The sequence below is a fragment of the Asterias rubens genome, chromosome 10 (genome assembly GCF_902459465.1).
Source record: "Asterias rubens chromosome 10, eAstRub1.3, whole genome shotgun sequence".
NCBI classification, from domain to species: Eukaryota; Metazoa; Echinodermata; class Asteroidea; order Forcipulatida; family Asteriidae; genus Asterias; species Asterias rubens.
This window is the reverse complement of record NC_047071.1, coordinates 8,377,556-8,402,264: the sequence shown is the minus strand read 5'-3', so window position 1 is coordinate 8,402,264 and position 24,709 is coordinate 8,377,556. Positions and strand designations below refer to the sequence as shown.

The following is a 24,709-nucleotide window of genomic DNA, read 5'->3' as shown; positions in this document are numbered from 1 at the left end:
AAACATTGCAATGAAAGTGACTGCACCCAATTTATGAAGTACTACGTTGTACACATGATGCCAAGATTCTAATTGATTAATTAATTAATAGACGAACATTGATTGCTTTTATGGACTGAAACAAATCTTATTAGAATCAGTGTATTTTTCTACACATAATATGATATTTAGGAAACTAACAGATACATTATTTCGAAGTTATTGTGTTTTTGACCAGTTTAAAGTATAGATTTGAAGAGCCATTGTGTTTGTGCACAGACACAAAACGTGCATTAAATGACGTCATGGTGACGTCGTCCGAAATTTTATGTCAGAAATCACCTTAACAGGACCTGACTAGTGTATAGCTGAAAAAAGTTTCAGGATCGGCGGTCTACTTTTTGAGATATGGTGTTAACTAGGTTTGCTAATTAGATATTCATAAGCTTAATTAAGGCTTATTAATTAACAATTTTAATTTTTTTTACGATAAGAATTAAGCTTATGTTCTAAGCTTCAATTTGGTATAATAAACTCACTCTTTCGTATTATGGTTTAGGAGATTAGGCTGCCACAAAAACGTGTACAAACACTATGGGATTTAGGGAGAAACAAAGAATAATAATAATAAAAATAATAAAAATCTCGACGAAAACAATAGCTGTTCCGACTGGATCGGAACAGCTAATAACAACAACGAAATTTACCTGTAGATTCGTGGTATTTTTCGTAGCTTTATATGGATAACGTGCAATCCACATTAAAGGGAGCACTTTTTGTGTATTTTTGAATCGGTCATTGTTTTAATCCCGTAAGTCCTTTTTATTTTCAGCGAATTGTCCCTCTGTGGAACCAGCTTCCGCTGTCAGTCAGATTTAATGTGTCCTTGTCAGCATTTAAGACTCTTCTGCTCCAATTTTACAGGGACAAGTTTGTATCTGACTTTTCAGCGGATGATGTTTGCATTTGGGTGTCGCATTGCCATTGCTCTTGTTGTCGTTTGTAATTGTCAATCCCGCCTTCATGCCCCCCCCCCCCTTTTTTACAGTGGGATGGGTGGTTTTTAACTGTAGGGTGGGTTTCAATGGACATTCTTTGTGGCAGGACGGCTTTGTAGAGGTGCTGGCCACCTGTTCCTACTCGCCACCACTGGCTTGGTATTTTTAAGCTATTTTGGTTCATTGTTTCTTTATGTATCGTCTTGTATATTTACATTATGCCAGTGTAAAGTCTAATACAACTAAACTAAACTAATCAAAATGTAGTATTCATAATAAAAACCACCTGTGCAAATATCATTTTCAAAAGAAGCTAGCTTTTTGTGATATCGCAAAAAATCCGGAGTTGGTATGTCTGGGGAGGTAGATTGTTGGACTACACAATAATTATTAGAAATGTTAACCTGCAAGAAAACTTTATCAATTTCAAATTTGGAGGATAATAGACTAGTTATTTTTTCCGTGACCACATTACTTCAAGTTGAAATGATCATCAAAATGCCTCGTACTATCGAAAGCTGCAATATGAAGAAAACAAAGTTTTTACTGCCATCAAGTGATAACCAAACACGGTCTATCAATCCCTTTATGTATCTATGTGACGAGACAAACATTCTCATAAAAATAGTGAAGTGACAAACATTGTTCCACCTGGATACTTTTTTACTCATTGACTAATCGAGTCAACTACAATGTTTGACAAAATCTTTCATAGGGCTGCAACAAAGTTGTAAGCATAAAAAATGCTTACCAGAGTAGTGTTACCAGCGAAAATACCATGTCACATGTTCAATTTGTGACTGGTATCCTGCTCCTTTCAGCTTAGCATAACATTGTTAAGCAATACTTTCCGCTAAAGCAACTCTATTAATTTGGGCCCTGAGCGGCATCTGCATATCTCCTGCTGCCGCCAACCGTTGGGGGCGGGTGTCCCGTACGATGATCACGACAAGACATCATTCTCAACAGCCGTTCCCGTGTGTCCATAAAAAAAAGATCCTCGCAGTCCATGGATTTATGACCGCGATGAGATGGAGCAATTTACAGATGCTTTTAGCGAGTGCGTTTATTACGAAGACTCGGCTTGTATTTCTTAATTATAACCACTGAGCTTTGCTGAAAGAACGGAGGACATAGAAGGTCATTTTCAGCATGCCACCCTACTACTGCGTCTTACTGATGAAAGGGGAGCAAGAGATATTATTATGAACAACGCAGCTGGTACCGTATAAGGCTAAGCCAGCACGATTGGACTACCCTCCGCTGTTAGGCAAGTGTAAACGTTCCAGTTGGACATTGGTGAAAACGGATTGGATCCGGGATTGTACAGTGGATGTAAACCGTGTTTAAACACGCAATGGATAATATGCTCAGCGGTGTAGCGAATTCACATTATCGCGGTAGTAACACGGGACGAGCGGAGATATGAAATTGTACTGATGCACATGAAGATGATGGTGCGACCACACGCCCAATGAGCTCAACCTCATCGTTTATGTCCGTTACTCATCCCAACGACGAGAATCTCCTTGGGGCCGAATGCATTAAACATGATTCATTGCGTCAGTGTAGGGGCTGTGCAGGTCTCGTTCCCATCTAACCCTTGATTGTCTATAATAATAATTAGACAGTGAAAGTGCCTGTGGTGATTCTTCAAATAAGACGCGTTTGTTTCTCAACCCGTTTTTTATGCAGCGAGGAAAACAAATGAAGCACATTTCGTTTTGGGCGGTAATGCCATGACCTCGACCTCATCAACCGCTGGTGAACATTATGAACGTATGTTTTATACATCTGCTCATAATATAAATACACACTGTAAAAACTTAGGTGTGCATGGTTAAGGCAGTAGACTGTATAGGACCTTTACCACCGGTGTGGGTTTGGGTGCCCTGACCGATGAGTAGCTGCGACTAAGGGGTTTTGAATGAACCGTACCCCGTCCGGACGGTGCAGTAGACCCCGGAGTGGTGGTCATTCTGCTTTGGCGGTGCCGCACGGAGGGGCCAAGGTCCACCACCAACAGCGCTGCGGGAGCTCGACTGGCTACGCCGGAGAATTCGTCTCAACACCCGAGGACAGTTACGACGAGGCTACGCTAAGAGCATGTGTGGATGAGTGTGAAAAGGTAGGCCTACGGATAGGATGTTAACATTTATACAGTATATAATTATATCATCATTATATTCAAACCTTTTACGAGGCCACTTAATTTGTACAAATAATGTGTATCAATCTTGGGATGGAGTAACTGATGGGGGAGAAACTGCGACAAGATGCATTTTTCCCCCACGGATGAAATATTTATTCAAACTTAAAGCAACTCCTCATCACTAGATGCATTTTTGAAAATTTGTTGTCAAATCCCAATCGTGGCATCGTGGGGTGTCGTGGCCGAGCAGTCTAAGGCGGTGGACTCAACTTCTGTAATTAATGTGGGTTTGAGTCGAGGTCTGGTCAGCCGCACTCCGCCGCGACTCTTGTGTCCTTGAGCAAGACACATAGTCAATATTTATTCAAACTTAAAGCAACTCCTCATCACTAGATGCACAGTTAGAAACCCAAGTTCTAACTGTCAGCTGTCTGTAACCTTATGGCGATAGTCGCACTGTTACAAGTAATTACTTATATATAATTATAAAATATCGTAACAATCTGTGTACCATATCCTCCATTGGTTCAAAGTTGACGCTGAAGTAAACCTGAGGTAAAACCTAGGTAAACCTCTGGTCATTTTATGGTCAACCTGTGGTCATTTGAATATCAGCAGATCCTACCATGTTGGTTATAAAACGGTCAACTTCACCGTTCATTTTGTGACCATAATCTTACAGTCGTAGATGCAAAGTGTACGTTCACTATGGCATCATCAATCAATGTGGTTTTTATGGTCATCCTTTGGTAACGCAATGTCATGCAATGGATACTACACTGTTCGTACCCAAGGAAATATTTCTCAGTACTGTTATTGACCGTAAATGCAAATCAACATTTTGTACAAAGCAAATCAATATTATTGTAGATATACAGCACAATCGTAATTCAATTACTTCTCAAACAACAATGTTGAGCACAGCGATCTAACAGCATTAAACTCGCAAATTGAAGCACGGCGTGGGACGCTTCTTTCCTCTCATCTCTATAGAAACACAAATTGTTATTAAGCAGCTTCTAGTGGTAGCGGAACATTTTTTATTACATTCACAATCACGCACATCCCCAGTCAACCCTGAGTTTAATATAATGAGGCTTTCAAATTAATTTATGTCGATGACAATAGTCGTTTGTCTTGGATGCTTCTGTTTGTCGCAAACGGGATGCAGCATTCTAGACATCTTTCCTGTTCGGGGACCAAAAATGATCCACATCCTGGAAGTAAAGATGGTATAAAGGTCGAGAAATTCGAAAATAATCTTATGATGTATAAGTTATATCTTGATGGGCGCTTGGACATTATAAAATCGGCAGAAAATGCAAAGTAGGAAGGTTAAAGTAAATCGGGTCCAAATTACTCTTTTCGTCGCGCTTGTCGAAAATATTACATCTTGTCTACCATTTAATTTATGAAATTGCTTTGTCCTAAAAGCAGTGATAAGTTTTAAAACTATCCCTTTCTCTTTCTTCAAATTGACATAATAAAATCACTGAATACAATAGTGCGTGTTTTTCTGAGAAAGGCTTCATGCCTATTAAAATGCAGTGGACACTATTGGTAATTATTCAAAATAATAATTATCATAAAACCTTTCTTGATTACGAGTAATGGGGAGAGGTTGATGGTATAAAACATTGTGAGAAACAGCTCCCTCTGAAGTGACGTAGTTTTCCAGAAAGAAGTAATTTTCCTCGAATTTGATTTCGAGACCTCAGATTTAGAATTTGAGGTCTCGAATTCAAGCATCTGAAAGCACACAACTTCGTGTGATAAGGGTGTTGTTTCTTTTATTAATATCTCGCAATATCTTGACGACCGATTGAGCTTGAATTTGCACAGGTTTGTTATTTTATGCATATGTTGAGATACACCAACTGTGAAGACTAGTCTTTGACAATTACCAAAAGTGTCCATTGTCTTTAGTAGTTAACAGTAAAACAAAAATATTCTGCAGTTATCTATAAATCTGTAAATATTTTATTTCATTCATTATTAATGTTGTTGCGCACTCTCTTTTAATTAAGTGGCGGTTATAATGAATCTCTTCATGCCTTATCACACAATGACTTGAAAGATATGGCAAGGAAGGGACGGTGTCCCAAGCCAAGACACAAACATGAAAATTTATGACAGTTCAACTAGGGTGGAACAGTAAAAATAAAAAATAATAAGAAGAGGATGTACGTATAACACAGACGTGATTAGTCGCTGCGTCCATGTGGAATTGAACATATCTCAAAGGGCTCGAGGAGAATTTCTTTTTCCTCTTAAAAAGGGCTTGGAAAACATTTAAAATGGCCGCTTGGTATGGAATAAGAAACCATATAGATCATGCTGGCTTGTTAGTGTGATTTCTAAAGTGCATACTACTGGAGCCTAGCGGACGCCTTAAGGATTTACAATGCCATTGGTTTGTATATGTGTCTTCAGTTTTGGCGCAAAAGGAACTGCAGTGCTGTATACTAGAGTAACGGACTTTAAAGGGACACATTGCCTTGGGTCGGTAGAGTTGGTCCATGAAAAGCGGTGGAAACCGTTTGTTATGAAATCGATATGTTTAGAAAGATGTTTAAAATATAGAATATAATGATCCACATAAACATGCCGCGAAATTGCGTTGTCAAATTGCGAACTAACACGGTCGGCCATGGAGTCAAAATTGCGTGCCGTGTTAGCTCACGATTTAGTTATAAGGAAAACCATGCAGTTTTGATGCAAATTTGTGTTGATCGTGATATTCTACTTTACATACCTTTATATTTATATTACATACCTTTATTTACCTTTTGCTTTTGGAACGGTTTCCTTGTTTTTAAAGACATTGGACACCTTTGATAATTATCATAATGTTTGTATAAAGACTAGCATAAAATAACAAACCTGTGAACATTTGAGTTCAATCGGTCATCGAAGTTGCGAGATAATAATGAAAGGAAAAATACACCCTTGTCACACGAAATTGTGTGCTTTCAAATGTTTGATTTCGAGACCTCCTATTCTAAATCTGAGGTCTCGAAATCAAATTCGTGGAAAGTTACTTCTTTCTCGAAAACTATGTCACTTCAGAGGGAGCTGTTTCTCACAATGTTTTATACCATCACCCTCTCCCCATTACTCGTTACCAAGTAAGGTATAATGCTAATAATTATTACCAATAGTGTCCACTGCCTTTAATCATGTATGAGTTGTATGACTGTATAGATCTGTACAAAAAGAAACTATAACGTGAAATCATTTTGAGGTATTACAGGCAATCCGGAGCGAAAAAAAAACTATATCCAAGCAACATGAAGAATATTCCCTTATATAGCTTGATTTCGAGACCTAAAATTCTAAATCTGAGGTCTCGAAATCAAATTGGCGGAAAATGACTTCATTCTCGAAAACTACGTTACTTCAGAGGGAGCCGTTTCTCACAATGGTTTATACTACCCAAATCTCTCCATTACTCAATACCAAGTAATAAGGTTTTATGCTAATAAATATGTTGAGTAATTACCAATAGTGTCCACTGCCTTTAAGTAAAGGGTAAAAACTCGTTGACAACGATGTTTCCATTTACTGCCCGTAAGCAAGGCTCAATCAACCCGCCATTTTCAGGGCCGTATAACGTTGTGCATTTGCTGTCTTATGATAATAATGGATAACTTGAGCTTTGATAAAATTCACGTCAGTTCACTTAGACTGATACATCATTCATAATAATACTAATCATGTAGGGGTTTGACAACCTTTCCACGGACGTTCACTTCACCGTCATCGTCTCCTTTTTGTCTTTTGATGTACATAAATTATTTCTTCTATACGATTACACTCTTGAAAGGCACTGTACCCTATTGGGAATTACTCAAATTACGATATGTTTGCATACAAATCTTACTTCGTAACGAGCATTAGAGAGCTGTTGAGAGTAAACAATATTGTGAGAACGGCTCCCTCTGAAGTAACGTTGTTTTTGAGAAAGAAGTAATTTCTCACTCCAAAAATACTTCAGGCCTGAAGCATTTTGTTATGCATCCGAAAGCATGCACCACATACATTTGTACAACCAAGGGTGTTTTTCTGTATGATTCTCATGCAACTTTGATACCTGTTGTGTCAAAATTATCGCAGATTTGTTATTTTATCCAATTGAGGAAACCGGTCTTTGACATTAACGACAGGTTTCCTGTGCTCGTAGTAGGGACTGTGTCATCATGATCAAATAATATGAGAAATTAAATATAATTTGGGTACTCATTGTGTCCTCGTGTGAGTAGGGAAACATTACAGGGCTCTTACCTTAAAACACTGGACACGATTGACAATTGTCAAATAATCGGTATTCACATTTGGTGAATCTCAACAAATGCATAAAATTACAAACCTGTGAAAATTTGAACTCTATTGGTCGTCGAAGCTGCGAAATAATAAATGAAAGAGAAATACGAAAGAAAACTGGACTAAGAGACATAATGAGGACAATAAAAATAATAAGCTAAATTGAGATGTGCTATAGACACACTGCCCGAAGAAATGACACTATATAGACGTCAAGGAACAATGGATTGGCAACCAAGGACATGTAGAAGATGTAGATAGAAAAGAAGATTGAGATCGGTTGCATGGTTCTTGAGATATGGTCCCACTACGGGTTGACCCGGTTTTTCAAAATTAATCTCCAATCCCGAAGGAGTCTATAACTACAAACAGTCTAAAAATCGGCCGTATACTTCTTGAGATATGGTCCCAGCTACAGGTTGACCCTGAAGTAAAGGTCAACTTGAGGTCACTGTGATTCAAAGTTTATTTTTAACGCATAAGGGGTCTAAAACTGAAACAAGGTAGAATATCGGTTGTATAGTGCTTGAGATATGGTCCCACTTCCGGTTGACCCAGAAGTAGAGGTCAACTTGAGGTCACGGTTATTCAAAATTAATCTCCAATCCCCAAGGAGTCTATAACTACAAACAATCTAACAATCGGTCGTGTACTTCTTGGGATATGGCCCACTTCCGGTTGACCTGGAAGTAGAGGTCAACTTGAGGTCACGGTGTTTCAAAGTTTATTTTTAACGCCTAAGGGGTCTAAAACTTAAAAAAAAAATTGAAAATCGATTGTATAGTACTTGAGATATGATCCCACTTCCGGTTGACCCGGAAGTGGAGGTCAACTTGAGATCACGGTGTTTCAAAGTTTATTTTTAACGCCTAAGGGGTCTAAAACTGAAAAAAGTTTGAAAATCGATTGTATAGTATTTGAGATATGATCCCACTTCCGGTTGACCCGGAAGTAGAGGTCAACTTGAGGTCACGGTTTTTCCAAATTAATCTCCAATCCCCAAGGAGTCTTTTGTGCTGCAAGCGCAACATTAATTATGTTGCGATTAGCAGTAAGCAACACAACTGTTTCACCAAACAGGTAGTCGGGACTAGTTTTGAAGTCAACGTGTGGGCATGATTATAATGGAGTAGAGAAAAACAGTAGTCGCGACACAAATAATAGAGAGGTTTCGCAAGTGTACAGATAAACATACAGATACCGATACGTCGACACTTTGTGTGTTCAAGTGACGCGTATCAGCGACTATCGTATTTTGCATATACGTTCGTATAGGAGACGGGAGCTTATACACGTCGTAGATAATGCATACTGTTTTGCAGATTTGTAGTTGTATTTTTGTTCTCGATCAAAAATATGTAGTGACAGTTTCACAGGAATTGAGCACAATTAGTCAACTGTAGAATTTTTTTGTTGCGAATTGTGACGCTCAAGAACACATTCCCTGCTAAGCTGTTAATTACGCTTAGCGTAAGCACAATTCCCTGATTACGTAAGCGCTGCGTAAGTCATTGGCACAGGACCAGACCAAACTACATATAGCTTTTAAAACACAAAAAGCAGCTAAACACAGCAAAAACCATTCCTCATTATGTACAAGTCGTGAATCCAGGTATTCTGCTCAATTTCTGCATTTTTATAAAGCAAAATGTTTTGCCTATTTATTATAAGCAGCTCTATACAAATGACCCACTCAACCACAAGAGAAACGTCATCATAATAAAATCGCTGCTTTTGTATTCCTGCCAAAGAGTTTTTGTATGTCATGGTATAATTTCCGAAAAGAAAGCGAAATACTTGAATTAGTTTAGGCAAATGGTCCCCGGCGCAAACAAGGTGACTTCACCCGTAAATGATTCCAAATCCCAGGCGTTCTATTTTCGTCGTCCACGCTCTTCGCCTGAAACGAACCCGGTCAACTCGGTCCCAAACCAACTCGGTCCCAGTCATACGTTGACAGTTTTTTCACTAATTTCTCAAAAACTACAACATCACAGCAAGTAATATTTTAAGGGAAGCTTTCAACTATGATTATCTTCAAACTGTTCAGTGTAAATCTGTGGACACGATGGTGTGTCGTCGTCGTCAAAAACCCCTATTCAATTACGCACGTTCGTTTGAACGAAAACCCTAAACCTTCGTACGTTGTAGTATGTGGCCGGAACTCGGTTAGATTGTATAGCGTCCAGGGCCCAATTTCATAGAGCTGCTTAACGGTCGATTTTGTGCTTAACGGTTGCACCTAGCAAGTTTTTCATTTCATAGCCTTGCTTAAGCAAGGTTTTTTGCTTAAAACGGCGAGGCAAGCAAGCAAAAAGGGTCCTTAAAGCCCTATTGCTTAAGCACCCTGTTTAAGCGCCGGGCCCAGTTTCAAAGAGCTGCATCCCGTAACGGTCGATTTTGTGCTTAACGGGCGCACCTAGCAAATTTTTCATTTCATACCCTTGCTTAAGCAAGGTTTTTTGCTTACATAGGTAAGCAAACAAAAATGGTCCTTAAAGCCTCTATTTTGCTTAAGCACCCTATTCACACAGCGCATAGTGCAACACTCATTGCAAACGATGTTATTTTGCCGGCACAGCGGTGATTGTACGTGCGTTTGTATGGTAGGTGTAGCGAATAAACGAGTGTCAAAATGCTTCAGAATCATGCTGTACAATGTATTATCTTCTTGTTTACTTTCAAGTTAGTGTGTAAACCTTTCGAGGGGCACTTTGAACCATTACAAATAATACATATCAGACAAAGAAGGTGATGATTTTTTGTATAATTCACTGCCTTCTTCTGTTTTGCTTAAGCAAACGATCTAAAATCTCCGCGCGCAGATTGTTTACGTGCTAAGCTCGTGTACGTTTAGCATGGAATCCGAATGGTTTTAAGCAATTATTTTTGCTACGTTAAGCGAAAAAAATTGCTTACCGTTAAGCAGCTCTATGAAATTGGGCCCTGAACAAAATGGTAGGAAAACAGAATGAGTAGACTTCCGCTCAAGAAGTCACAACTCATGATAGGTACTACTGTATGGCATTTTCCATATGACTTGTTATGGCGTTACAGCAAATAGAAATGAATGACGTCTACATGAGGAGGGCTACATCTTACACGGGCTAAATGAAGAGTGCCCGATGATCAAGGGTAACAAATGAATGTTGTTATGTTCGTCTGTCGGGTTAGGGAAGTGATTTTTCCCCCTTGCCTTCCACCTCTGGGACCCCGGTTCGATTCCCACCGGAGCACTGTGTGGATTGGGTTTAACTAACCGGCGTGTTTTCCCTGGAATCATTCTCTTGGGTTTTCCTCCTATAAAACGTCCTACTTGTCTTCTCTTCAATGGGGTCTTGGGTCGGATGTAGTGATTTCATTCGCATTTCTGAGGATCCTTGGCTTTATACAATCAGAAATAATGAATTAGGTTAGATAGCTGCTGCACAATATATGCGCTGCTGCGATTATGTGCACTGAATAAACCCCAGTTTTCACTAACAGAGACACTCACTGGGTTATGTAGCGCGTCATTTTATTATCGACAACCTGTGTTTCAAAACTGGGGCGGGGAAGGTCGGATGTTGGCTTTAAAGGCATTGTATACTATTTTGTGTACTCGGAAAATAATTGTTAGCATAAACAACGCATTTGTAACGAACAATAGAGAGCTGTTGATGGTATAAAGCGTTGTGAGAAACGTCTCCCTCTGAAGTAACATAGTTTTCTAGAAAGAAGGAATTTCCCACTGAAATGTTTAAATCCGAGACCTCAGCTGAGGTCTCGAATTTAAGGCATACAACTTGCATACAAGCATGAAAGCGCACAACTTGTGCGACACAGTTTTTTTCTTCTTCCATTATTCTCTCGCGACATCGAAGACAAATTTAGTTCAAAATTTCACAGGTCTGTTATTTTATGCCTAATTATTTTGAGATACACCAAGTGAGAATACTGGTCTTTGACTACCAAAACCTTGGTTTAAGGACGACATTTTGGTCACAATTGATCACTTTTGAGATACATGTTTGAAATCAAAAACCTTAAAATTACAATGGAGCAGGTGGTTGTATATGCGAGTAACATGAATCAGTCATTTAATGTTTTCATCTCATTTCCTTTTACTAAATAATTTCTAGCGTTCTATAGTGTTTTTTGCATTTTGCCTTGCAAGCATGATATACTTAGCAATACCGTAAAGATTTTAATATTTGCTAAATTTGCACCAGGGATAAAGAAAATTATTTGAGTTTGACTCCTACACCAATGTGTGATGTATATGGTTATTAGAAAGATGTTTGTAAAAGTAAAATACAACGAATATGCCTCGGAATTGTGTGGTTTTCCTTTTAGTTTGCGAACTTACACGGTCGGCCATTTTATGGAGTCAATTGACTTGACTACACACAATGGCGTGCCGTGTTAGTTCACGCCGTATAGGAAAACCATGCAATTTCGAGGCATATTTGTGTGGATCGTTACATGTATATTCTACTTTTAAAACATCTTTCTAACCATATGCATTTTATTACAAACGGTTTCAAACGCTTTTCATTAAACACCTCGCCCGATCCAATGTAACGTGTCAATTTACAGCGAAGAAAAACAAATAAAACACATAGGCTACATCATTCGGTGCACGGACTGCACCACATGGAATCGGGTGCGGTCGTTAAACAGTTAATCATTTAGAAGTAATTATGGTGTTGGAGAGAACACATTAATTAAAAGGCCTTTGCATTATGTTCATTTTAGTATAAGTAGGATTCGCCTAATGGTACTTAATCTGAGATGTGGCGTTGACTGTGAAGATACACCACTCTTTCATCGCATAATGACTAACTACTACTTAAAGATTCCCTACGTGCTTGTCATGCGTCTTTATAATTATGACCTCTGAATTTTGCAACATTAGAATTTGCAGAAGGAATATAATTTTAAAATTCCATCTAAGTAATGACAAAGTACATCACGCCCCACCAGTTTACAAAACCTTATGAGCCGAAACGAACAACAGTGTTGTGTATGAAATGCATTATTGATCTATTATAAGACAACATTCCGTATCCGACTGCCATATTACTGTAAAACATCTGATTGGATGTTTGATATGTTCTTCTTTTACAAATATTTCTCTGTCCTGATTAAAGATGCTATGTCAGATTTTCGGCCGATTTGACCCACAAATTTTGATGGGGGTCGAGAAAGTTACAAGCTTTCATCTGAGCCATTGCTCGAAAAAGTCCGCCAATTATTAGTAGCAGTGAAATAAAGTGTTCAAAATATTAGTTTTTGTCGGGACACCGACAATATATCACGTGACCAATTCTTTTGTGTTTTATAAGAAACGTTTTAAAATTTTGTCATGGTTCCTGACCATTACAAGTAAAAGTTAAACTTTTTTTCGTTAGAGCGGGTGATACTCTTTGAAATACCATTCACTCAAAAAAATCTATTTTTAATGTTTGTGGCCAAAAAATCTGACATAGCATCTTTAAAGACAATGGACACTATTGGTAATTGTCAAAATCCAGTCTTCTCACTTGGTGTATATCAACATATGCATTAATTAACAAACCTGTGAACATTTGAGCTCGATTGGTTATCGGAGTTGCGAGATAATAATGAAAGAAAACACACCATTGTCACACGAAGTTGTGTGCTTTCAGATGCTTGATTTCGAGACCTCAAATTCTAAATTTGAGGTCTCGAAATCAAATTCGTGGAAAATTACTTCTGTCTCGAAAACTACGTCACTTCAAAGGGAGCCGTTTCTCACAATGTTTTATACTATCAACCTCTCCCCATTACTCGTTACCAAGTGAGGTTTTATGCCGATAATTATTTTGAGTAATTACCAATAGTGTCCACTGCCTTTAAGATACAGTGACAATCTGATGCGGAATTTTAGCCAACTATTAGCAATATCTGATGATTTGGTAATGACTAATTTCTTTGTGTGTGTTTTCGTGAATAGGAATGACCAAAATTATTCCCCACCAATTCCGATCTAGAACACAAGCTCTTTTGGGTATGAAAAATACATATCCCACAATGGTGCACAAACCTACCATACCATAGAGCACAGTGTCTCTGCAGCATGCATATCATTATTTCTTGATATAAAACCTTGGTGGCAACGAAGAGAAACGGTTGGCTAAAAAACAGCCTGTCAAATAGATTAGACACGCACGATTGAGCATGACTGAACCCATCACCATGGGTTGATGGATCCTAAATTAAAGATGAGTAGAGGAGACACATGGTAATTACAGTGGTTGGATACTGCTATTTAAGTCTGCTCAACTACGGGGGTGTCAGTAAACGAAAATCACTGACATGGCGTAGGTAAGTGAATCATGAAGTGTTATTTTTTTCCATGGGGGGTGGATGATAGGGGATATCACTTAACATGCCTATCAGTCACGAAAAATTTCGCTAAATTATTCTTATCAATGAGCAAATTCTTTTCCATCGTCTAGCTTTCAATAATCATATTCCTTTCAACCAATCTGAGAAGACTTGCTCAGATTAATTTGATTTTGGTTTCGATTTTTCCAGCCATTGTCGATCCACTGTATATGATGAAGGCTTTAGAATGAAGGCCCCAACATGGTGTCTCCAATGTCTCTATTCTGTGCAAATTGATAGGAAAAATAACTACCCCATAATATGCAGCTCGCCTCCGATGCCTTCTCCTTCTCAAGCAACCTTTTTTTTTCATTGTTCCAACGGTTTCTAGTGAGTGGTTGATTGTTCTAATTGGGTAATGGTTTTCCTTTTTCGGGGATTTTGTAAACACATTCATTAGGCCTGAGCTTATTGCGATTTCTCTAAGAGTCTTTACCAAACATTTTGTATACAGGCCATTTAAAAATTAATTTTGATAGTTGTTATGTCTTCATTCAGACATCAGTAACAGTATTATTCAGATTGATGCGAATGTGTTTTATCCTGTCCTCGAATCTGAACATGGGCAAGTACTTGACTGTCCGTCATTGTATACAAGTCAACTTAATTTAATTTAATTGATTTGATTAACTGCCGTGATGAACAATATCCCTTGACCCCTTTATTGATTGATTCCATTGATAACACACTGACAGTTAAATGAAAACAAGAATGACGCCATAATGTAAAACGTGTCAACTTGGCACTAATTTACATTTTAATTATATAGGTTTTGTACAGGTGCAGCACGACGTCGCGTTCTCGAAATAATTTGTAACATAAACAAATATCCGACTACAATAATATTGGACAACGTAGAATATCATTAAAGGAAGGGTGTATATATCCCTCTAAATATTTGTTAATGACTCCAAAATTAATGGCCCTACAAAACTATTCGGTGTAAAACAATGCTGTTGTTGATTAAAAAATTTCCCTTCAGAGGGATGTGGTTTTAGGGAGAGGGGCTCAAAATTATTTCAATCTGAATCACACAAAACGCTACCAACTTTTGAAGTGAAATAATTCACATGTTAGTTTATTGTGTATATATATGCCTGCAATGTATGTGATTGTATAAGTAAACTGTAGCGGTATACTTTGACTTTAGAGGAACACGTTGCCTTGGATCGGTCGAGTTGGTCTTTGAAAAGCGTTTGTAACCGTTTGTTATAAAATGCATATGATTAGAAAGATATTTTAAAAGTAAAATATAATGATCCACACAAGTATCACTCGAAATTGTGTGGTTTTCCTTTACCTCGTCGACAAACACGGTCGGCCATTTATGAGAGTCAAATTTTGGACTCCCACAAATGGCCGACCGTGTTAGTTCACAAAGTAAAAGCAAAACCACGCAGTTTCGTGGCAAATGTGTGTGGATCATTGTATTCTACTTTTAAAATATCCTTTTAATCATAATATGCATTTTTATCACAAACGGTTTCAAATGCTTTTCAAAGACCAACTCGACCGATCCAAGGCAACGTGTTCCTTTAAACACATATACGTTTACTTCAAGCTAGACCGTCATTCGATTTTAAAACACAGGATCAGCAAAATGTTAAACGTCGCCCTTTTTATCGTGTTTTAAAGTTTGCGAGCAGAATCACGGCTTGGATTCATTTATAAATTTCTACACCCAAGCGCAATTCTTCACGAGAGGAATGAAACACAAACAAACGCACACACTTTTTACGGGAGGAACTAAATCCAAACAAACGATACCTCGATAAAGAAAAATACACACAATATTTACACCTCAGAACACCACACAATAAGAGGGAGGTTGTGTTGGGGGTGGGGGGGTGGGTCACAATGACGTCAGACGTATAGATCACCGAATACAAGTACTTAAATAGCCCTACATAGGACTCTTCCTCTGTACCTGTTGTAAGGCCCTTTCCTGGGGCGGAAATTTTTCAAGGCTTCATAACTCAATCTTACGTGCAACAAGCCACTAATTTCAACTGTCTGTGCACAGAGGAAGAGTCCTATATAGGGCTAGTCAAGTCAAGTCGCTGTAGTACAATACGAAAGTGTATGACCACCAGGGCTAGTACTTGACCATCAATCCAACTACTGAATCTTTTGTAATGTTAAATTGCAACTTAAAACATGGACATGTGTGGTTAGCACAAGCGTTTCCAAAACAGCCAATATGTATTGTAAGGTTAGTTGCAGCTTGAGGTGATTTGCAGTTTGTCTTTTGAGAGACTAAAGCACCATATACATCTATGACGCGCCATGATGAGCCAAATTGAGCCATTGTTATTATCCGTGGACGCTGACTCTCAGTGACCACTTAAAGGCACTGAACACATTTGGTAATTGTCATAGACACAAGTCTTCTCACTTGGTTTATCTCAACATATGCACAAAATAACAAACCTGTGAAAATGTGAGCTCACTTGCTCGTCGAAGTTTGCGAGAGAATAACGGAAGAAGAAAAATCCTTGTTGCACAAGTTGTGTGCTTTCAGACCCAGGTTAGGTCTCGAATTCAAGTCAAATAGTTTAGTGAGAAATAACTTTTTCTCTCAAAAACTGCGTTCCTTCAGAGGGAGCCGTTTCTCACAATGCTTCATCCTATTATTAAATAAATATCCACTGCTCGTAATCAAGAAACATTTTATGCTAGCAATTATTTTGAGTAATTACCAATAGTGTCCAGTGCCTTTAAGCTGACACAGCATTAGAGTAGAATCCACAGCTTGCTTCGAATCATTGAGGTAAATGCTTTGATCCAGAAACCATAACGTGACATTTCCAAATGGGTTCTTACGGTCTTTATTCAAGGAAAACATTCATTAACTTGGATGTAATTATACCGCATGCCTTGTATCCTTTGCTCCATCATATAACTTAACAAAAACAAAGTATCAAACTGTAGACTAAAAAAACTTCATCCCTACTTCCTCTCAATTCTTCGTCCAAGCTGTCTCTAGAGAGGAAGTAGATAATGCAAATGCAAACACGATACCAAGTTGTATGTTTCAGTCGTTTAAAACAGAGACATTAAAAAGGCAGTGGACACTATTGGTAATTACTCAAAATAATTATTAGCATAAAACCTTACTTGGTGACGAGTAACGGGGAGAGGTTGATGGTATAAAACATTGTGAGAAACGGCTCCCTCTGAAGTGACATCGTTTATGAGAAAGAAGCAATTTTCAGCGAATTTGGTTTCGAGACCCCAGATTTAGAATTTGAGGTCTCGAAATCAAGCATCTGACTGAAAGCACACAACTTCGTAGACAATGGTGTTTTTTCTTTCATTATTATCTCGCAACTTCGACGACCAGTTGAGCACAAATTTTCTCAGGTTTGTTATTTTATGCATAATTATGTTGAGATACACCAAGTGAGAAGACTGGTCTTTGACAATTACCAATAGCGTCCACTGTCTTTAAAATAGAGACATTAATTGCTTGTCGCTTGTGCCCCAGCAGCGCCACTACACAAATTTGATTTCGGAGGAGACATTGATGATAAAAACAGCTGCTGTTATATTTTGACCGTTGATTTGACTTGCTATAATGGCTGCTCTACATGGTCGTCTCAGGACCATAAACAGTCAATATCAGGCGTAAATGTCAGCGAAAAAAATACCCTAGCAACTTGATCAATATACATATCGTTATGGGTTAACGTTGCGCCCCATGGGTTTTGACACCGTGAGGTAAAAGCTGCACACACACAGTACAGTAATAATACTAAGTCAACGTTTGTTTTATCTGATTCGAGAGATGTAGACGTAACTGTAACAACTTAGGAATGTTTTAGCTGCTTCATAGACGGAAGTTGTCTGCCTCATCTGAATTGAGACTAAAAAATAAAAAATGTGACTAATTATGTTGTTGATATCAAAGACTGATTGTAGGCCAATAGTTTTATTTACTAACGTCTAGAGCTTCAATATGAACAAACTATTGGTGAAACATCGTTCCCAGTAAAGTTAATGGACGTGGCTTGACAATAAATTAATACATTGTGTGTTTTTTGATACGGTGTTATCGATTATAATTATACCATAGTGGAAAATTAATGCAAAAGTTGCTTTTAATATTTCACAATATTGTCCACTTTCCACTGAATTATCCCAGTTTTATTTTATTTATCAATAACTGTTGGAAATATTTCTGTACACTCTGGTCTTTGCAAGTAGAAATGAACAAGATTTTAGCACGTCGTTGTATTATGCGTATCCGGTTGTCACATTCCTTTATTTATTCCGGTATTTTATTTTCTTGTTTTTAATGGTTTTATTTCATTCACATTGATATTTGAAAATTTCAAAGAAAAATCAAAGTTAGCTGAGAATTAAATAAAATTTACTTTGGTAGCCAATAAATTGTACCGTGAAGCCAGTGGTCTGGTCTATAAATCAGGGCGTACGGTAAACAGGCTCAGGTGTAATGAAATGTGGAAATGCAATATTTGTGGAACTGTGTTGGCAGCTGTATATAAAGATCTTTTCATTTGATACAATTTTTACTAGCATATTGTTCGGGAGGCAATCTTAGTAGAATGTGTGTAAAAAGGAAAAGAAAAGGGCATGTCATGCAAAAGGGATATTTTTCATCGGTGTCTCACAATCCATTAGTTTTTAAACATGGTTCGTTCTCACATTGTAGTGTTATACTGAGAGTGTCCGCTGGAATGGCTGCCTCCTTAAAGTGTGATGTATGACCCAAAAAGAAACAATGTCCATTCGCTGTGATTCTCAGATTTGTAGTTTCACAATTATTCAGACCAAGACAACTGAAAGCAGTTGTTCGTCCCCTCCCTCATCCCTTTTTTGAGGCCGAACCTTTTGTTTTCTTTGTTTTACATTAGTTTTTTAAAACAAAACAAATTCTCTGTGAATTGATCACTATTCTGACTATTTTTTTGTAATAACTTAAAACAGTATAACGTAAGGTGACTTGAAACTAAAGACTTTATGTCCGGTTTGAAATGCTTGGCGGCCACCTTTGAAAGAAAAAGAAATTAAAAGGCCCTCATCTTCCTCTTTTGGGGTATTTGTTTTTACTTGGCACAGTATCACTTTGTATAGTACATGTCACTAAGCTATGCAATAGCTATTGCTCCATACGGGTAGACGCAGTACATCTTGAAGTTACAAAACACTCTTGTGGAAATGAGTCAATTAAATTAAGAGAGGTAGTTCATCAGATTAAGATTGCCAATTATAATGCCGAGCTGAATGTAATTAGGCCACGAGGGACACCTGAGTGGGCAAAATATAAATCCCCCACACTAAAAATACATGTTTGTTTTGTTGATTGGTTATTAGCTTTCCAGAAAGAATTTTGCAACGGCTAATTTTGATTCCTCAAAATTGAATTTTATGAACATGTGGAAAATAAAAAATGTGGAAAAACACTCCAAAATGTAATGTCAAAATTGTGTTTTGAAATTTCATCACAAATAGGCTGAAATTACAAAGGAACCCTTGCATTTTCGTCAAAAATGGGCTGAAATTTGATTAAATTACATGGGGTATAGGCCTTAACCTTGCAAAGGCTCTTCATCAAGGATGGCGGCCGACGACGCGAGTTGCGGTTCAAAGTTAACAAACCATCGATGAAAACAATTTAAAAATAGTGGCAGATGCACGTCCCTGATGATTTCGGGGGAGAGCGCTTTACTCATCAAAGCCATTCGAGCGTGTCGTCTCTTCAGACAGGATACATCCGATGCTTTACTTATATTATTATTATTATTATTAAACTAACTCCTTAATGTACATGGATCCGCAGCCCATGTGGTTAGTGTTGGCTTCGAGACGTACTAGCCCCGGTGTGGCGGTTTCAACTTTCTGCTGTGTTCAGTTTTCCGAATGACCAAATACGGTAGCATTACGTCATGCGATGCCTGCGCACAGCAAGCGAAAGTAGTCCATTTTTAGTGCCGTATTGAGTCATCCGTTACCTCCGGTAGCAGCTGTCATGGCGGCGTCCACGAGTCGAGTACAACTAGCGGCAAACGCGTGGATCGTATGATTTTTTTTATGCAAACAGAGTGTGACCTGCCTAAAGTTGTACCCATGAGTACATGTAAAGATGGGGAGAGAGATTATGTGACTACACAGAAAAGAATCGTAATAATAAACAATTTGGGGTCAATGCTGAGAGAACTACAGTACTCGCCAGGGTACTCGCGGCGGTATCTGACAGGTCACCCGGAAAACTGAACACGCCGGAAAGCTAAAACCGTTCGAACAACGTGCTGATATGTCCGACTATGTCACCCGGAAAACTAATCACGGCGGAAGACTGAAACCGCCACACCGGTTCGAATCCCGCTACTTCACACATTATTTTCTTTTTATTAAGCCGTTGCTGTTACGCACTGAGTTGTTCAAGTAGTGTTTAACTTTAGCATGCAGGAAAATGTAAGTTTACACTAAGATCATCACAATTTTTGTCAAATTTCAAGGCTTAGGCCTTGGGAGTTTTCGTCAAAATGAAACGCTTTATTTTTTTTTTTGACAACATTGCAAAGCTTGCCTTTCATATTTTAACAAATTCTCCCTGGGATTTCATTTCATTTTTAAACTCATTTTCGAAATGTGCAATACTTAGGCCTTTTTTTTAGTCAACCGAATTTTGGCAAAAACACACTACCTGGGATTTTCTCCCCAGTTTTCCGGATGATCACTTGATGAAACCATGAAAAAGGAAAACCTTAAAAGAACATTAAGATTTCGGGGAGAACGCTGTTCACTCATCTTTAATTCTGACGAATAAAGTCAGAACCACTTTTATGCATAACAACCCATTATCTCCCACTTGTACAAGAGAACCTGTAGCTTATGCTGTAAGAGGTAGGCTATGGATGCTACTGACCCGGGTTCGAATCCCACTACTACCGATCTTTTTCTTTTACTAAGCAGTCATAACAATGCATTATTTAAGTAGTGTTTAAAATCACCTCCTAACACCAACGGGCACTGTGGCGACACAGTGCACTGGATCGTTCGCTTGCGTGCGTTCCAGAGCTGGGAGACCCGGTTCGAATCCCGCCCCGTACCAAAGGGACATGACTTTTACTGCTAGCACCAGTAAGTGATTGGGGTCCGTCATGTCTCTCCCCAAATTAGGGTAGGATGATTATTCCGGGTCGGAAAGTAAAGGAGGGGCCGGGACTAGCCATCCCTTAAGGGTTCTAATGGGTGATCACCACGCTGGTTTCGATCAGACTTTGAGTCCCCTGAATGCCTGGTCTTCACTCTAACTAACTTTCTGCACAAATTTGTTTTAATTTAAAACTATTTTTAAGATATTGACTATTTATTGTGTTAATAATTTCCGCCTATTTTTAGGCAAAGCCAATATAAACATTTCACAGCTAAAAACAAATGGACAGATTTTTTTTTAAATGTCGGCGTATTGTTTCTTTACCAATTCACCTGGTAATTGAGTGGAGGCTTAATGGAGTGCGAGGAGTTGAACATTATTTCTCTGAGTAAATTGAGTTTCCAAACAAGCCCCACCCAAGCACCTGTAACTCAGCAACTGTCTTCTAATTATCAAAGGCTTTTATGCCACTGAAAGTTAGGCAAATCGGAGAGAGAACAAATTATGCTGAAAACTTGCAAGACTTACCCCCTATTCCCCTTTATTTATAAAATCTTAGCCATTTTATTATTTTTTGTTACAAAAAGTATTTTTTGTTACAAACATTTTTTTTTTGTATCATCTTTGTCGAAATTGTGCTAAAATTTGATAAAATCTCAAGGGGTAAACCTTGCGTCTTTGTCGAAATTGTGCTAAAATTGAATAAAAACACAAGGGGTAAACCTTGCGTCTTTGTCGAAATTGGGTTAAAATTGGATAAAATCACAAGGGGTATACCTTGCATCTTTGTGGAAATTGGGCTAAAATTTGATAAAATCCAAAGGGGTAAACTTTGCATCTTTGTCGAAGTTGGGCTAAAATTTGATAAAATCCAAAGGGGTAAACTTTGCAATATTGTCGAAATTGGGCTAATGTAATATTTGATAAAGTCCCAAGGGGTAAACTTTGCATCTTTGTCGAAATTGGGCTAAAACAAAAATATATCCCAAGGTGTAAACTTTGCATTTTTTTCGAAATTGGGCTAAAATTTGATAAAATCCCAAGGGGTAAACCTTGCATCTTTTTCGAAATTGGGCTAAAATTTGCATTCTGAGAAATATAAGACTTAAATTTTTTGAGACAAAAACTGCAATACCTGTGAAATGATTCTGAAAATGCTGAATGCAATTTACTTTGTACCTCAACAAAATTTCTTACCAATAATTTTAAGAGTGGTTACCAAACGTAAACCTTCCCTTTAAGGTGTTTTACAAAGAAGACAATGGAATTATGTTAAAAATAAAATTGCAAAATTTGGCTATTTGTTTGTCATCTCATTGTGACATGGATTTTACTTCTCACTTGACCCATTTTCTTCTTGTGAATTCTTCTTTGAAATTTAGCAATTATATTCAAGTCTTTTGTTCTTCCTGGGGTTGCCACGCTTTCCATTAAAGCAAGGTCTTTCTTTTGTGATGCCCTAAGCCGGGTAAAAACTCCTTCCAGTGTCTCAGATACTTTTCAATATTTCGTTTACCTCAATGTATTGTCTGATAATAGCATGTAGGCCCTAAATGCACCAGTGCATTTAAAGGAACACGTTGCCTTGGATCGGTCGAGTTGGTCTTAGAAAAGCGTTTGTAACCGTTTGTTATAAAATGCATATGGGTAGAAAGATGTTTTAAAAGTAGAATACAATGATCCACACACATTTGCCTCGAAATTGCGTGGTTTTCCTTTTACTTTGCGAACTTACACGGTCAGCCATTTATGGGAGTAAACAAAAATGTGACTCCCATAAATGACCGACCGTGTTTGTCGACGAGGTAAAAGGAAAACCACGCAACTTCGAGTGATACTTGTGCGGATCATTATATTATAATTCAAAGACCAACTCGTCCGATCCAAGGCGACGTGTTCCTTTAACAAGTATGTTTCTTGACGATACCATGCTAGTCGAAACGTTAACCAATTTATAAGAACTCACTCCGCGGTAGCGAGGTTTATAACGAGAATTACCCTCGATCCACTCAGCGAAAGTAGTATTCCCAGCCGATTTCCTTCTTCCCGCCAAGATAGTTAAAGAAACACGTTACCTTGGATCGGTCGAGTTTGTCTTTGGCCTATGGTTAGAAAGATATTTAACAAGTGTACTAATATAATGGTCCACACAAGTATCACTTGAAACTGCACGGTTTTCCATTTATGTGGCGAAGTATCAAATCCACACAAGTATCACTCGATTTTCCTTTTACGTCGCGAACTAACACTGTCGGCCATTTTATGGAGTCAAAATGTTGACCCCACAAAATGGCCGACCGTGTTTCTTCGTGTGGATTATTATATTCTACTTTCAAATTATCCATCTAACTATGCGCATTTGTAACAAACGGTTTCAAACGCTTTTCAAAGACCAACTCGACCGATCCAAGGCAACGTGTTCCTTTAATAAGCAGAACAGACCTTTTCAGATCTGAGAAGTCTCACGAATTTCGAAAAATCTACTCCGCATAAGTAGAATAGCGAATCGGGTCTTCAAAGAACAAAATACTTCTAAGCAAGTTGATGTCCCGCATGGTGTTACCGCAAACCAAATAATTTTATACATAGGGGGTATGTGGTCTCGACATTTTGAACTGTATACTCTGCTCATCTCCATTCTCCTGAAGATGAGCAGAAGAGATATTATACATGGTTGCACCCGAAAGTTTACTATCTAGTATTTTTAGTTGCTTCTTACTGCCAAGTTTGTCATCTAGGATTGAATTTTTGAACAAACTAATTCAGGAAACATGTTGTGCTTAGATGGAGCGATCCGAGCCCAGAATCCTGACACAGAATTTGACTGCTCTCTCACTCAAGAAAGACAGAAACTATATCAATGAACCCAAATCCCTAATGAAATCACGCATTGTTTTTCTTTCAAAATCTCCAGCTTGTGCGTGACTTCAACACGAGAGTTGCTCAATACCGTGAGAAATTGATTGGAATCGCAGATGTATGTGACTGCGTTCATTTCCGGGAGGACATACGGCGCAAGCGCAGAAAGGGCCTGGATGCCGCCAAGATCGCCAAGTTTAAACTCTTTCCACACATGCGAGGGTTGGTATGACGTCATTATGATCTATATGTAAATTTTTAGCTTTGTATTGTATTACACAATTGCTGGCAGTGTAAGCACTTTATGTTATCCACCACGGAACATAAACTAACAAAAATATAGAAGTTTGAGATCGATCGGCCATCTGGGTCACGAGAAGTGAAAAACTAATTCTCCTTTGGTGTCCCCATGTCAGTCATATAGAACAACACCTTAAATTAGGACCCCACAAAGCATCCGATATTTATAAAATTCAAACACAGCTCATGTTAAAACTGTATATTTCACGTTCCCTTTGTTGAGGTATCCTGGCGGTGTTATAAGCACATTGCGCACCAGGGCCCAATTTCATAGAGCTGCTGAGCACAAAAACGTGCTAAGCATGACATTTTTTTCTTTATAAAAACAGGATAACCAACCAAATTTCCATTTGTTGCATATTGCTTGATACTGATTTTCAGCTGTTGTTTGCCTATCCTGAAAATCAAGTGGAAATTTGGTTGGTAATCCTTTTTTATCAAGGAACAAATTTCATGCTAAGCAAATTGTTGTGCTTAGCAGATCTTTGAAATTAGGCCCTGGTCAATGGATGAGTGCGCCTTATTTAACTACATTAATATTTATTATTACTCGTAGTACTCATACAATAATATAATCTTTTT

The 24,709-nt window shown here is 38.2% G+C and overlaps 1 protein-coding gene across 1 annotated transcript; it reads left to right on the top strand.

The window, feature by feature from the left end:
• The first annotated feature begins 1,962 nt into the window (after positions 1-1,962).
• Positions 1,963-24,419, top strand: LOC117295382 (regulator of G-protein signaling 7-binding protein-like). Its single transcript, XM_033778000.1, has 2 exons — positions 1,963-3,105; positions 23,883-24,419. The coding sequence occupies exons 1-2, from the start codon at positions 2,905-2,907 to the stop codon at positions 24,057-24,059; spliced, it is 378 nt and encodes a 125-aa protein (XP_033633891.1). The 5' UTR covers positions 1,963-2,904; the 3' UTR covers positions 24,060-24,419.
• The last annotated feature ends 290 nt before the right edge of the window (positions 24,420-24,709 follow it).

Excerpts from the sequence above, each read along its gene's own strand:
- LOC117295382 (XM_033778000.1), top strand. The coding sequence starts at position 2,905 with ATGAACCGTACCCCGTCCGGACGGTGCAGTAGACCCCGGAGTGGTGGT. Across the intron at positions 3,106-23,882 it reads GTGTGGATGAGTGTGAAAAG|CTTGTGCGTGACTTCAACAC; the intron begins GTAGGCCTACGG and ends CAAAATCTCCAG.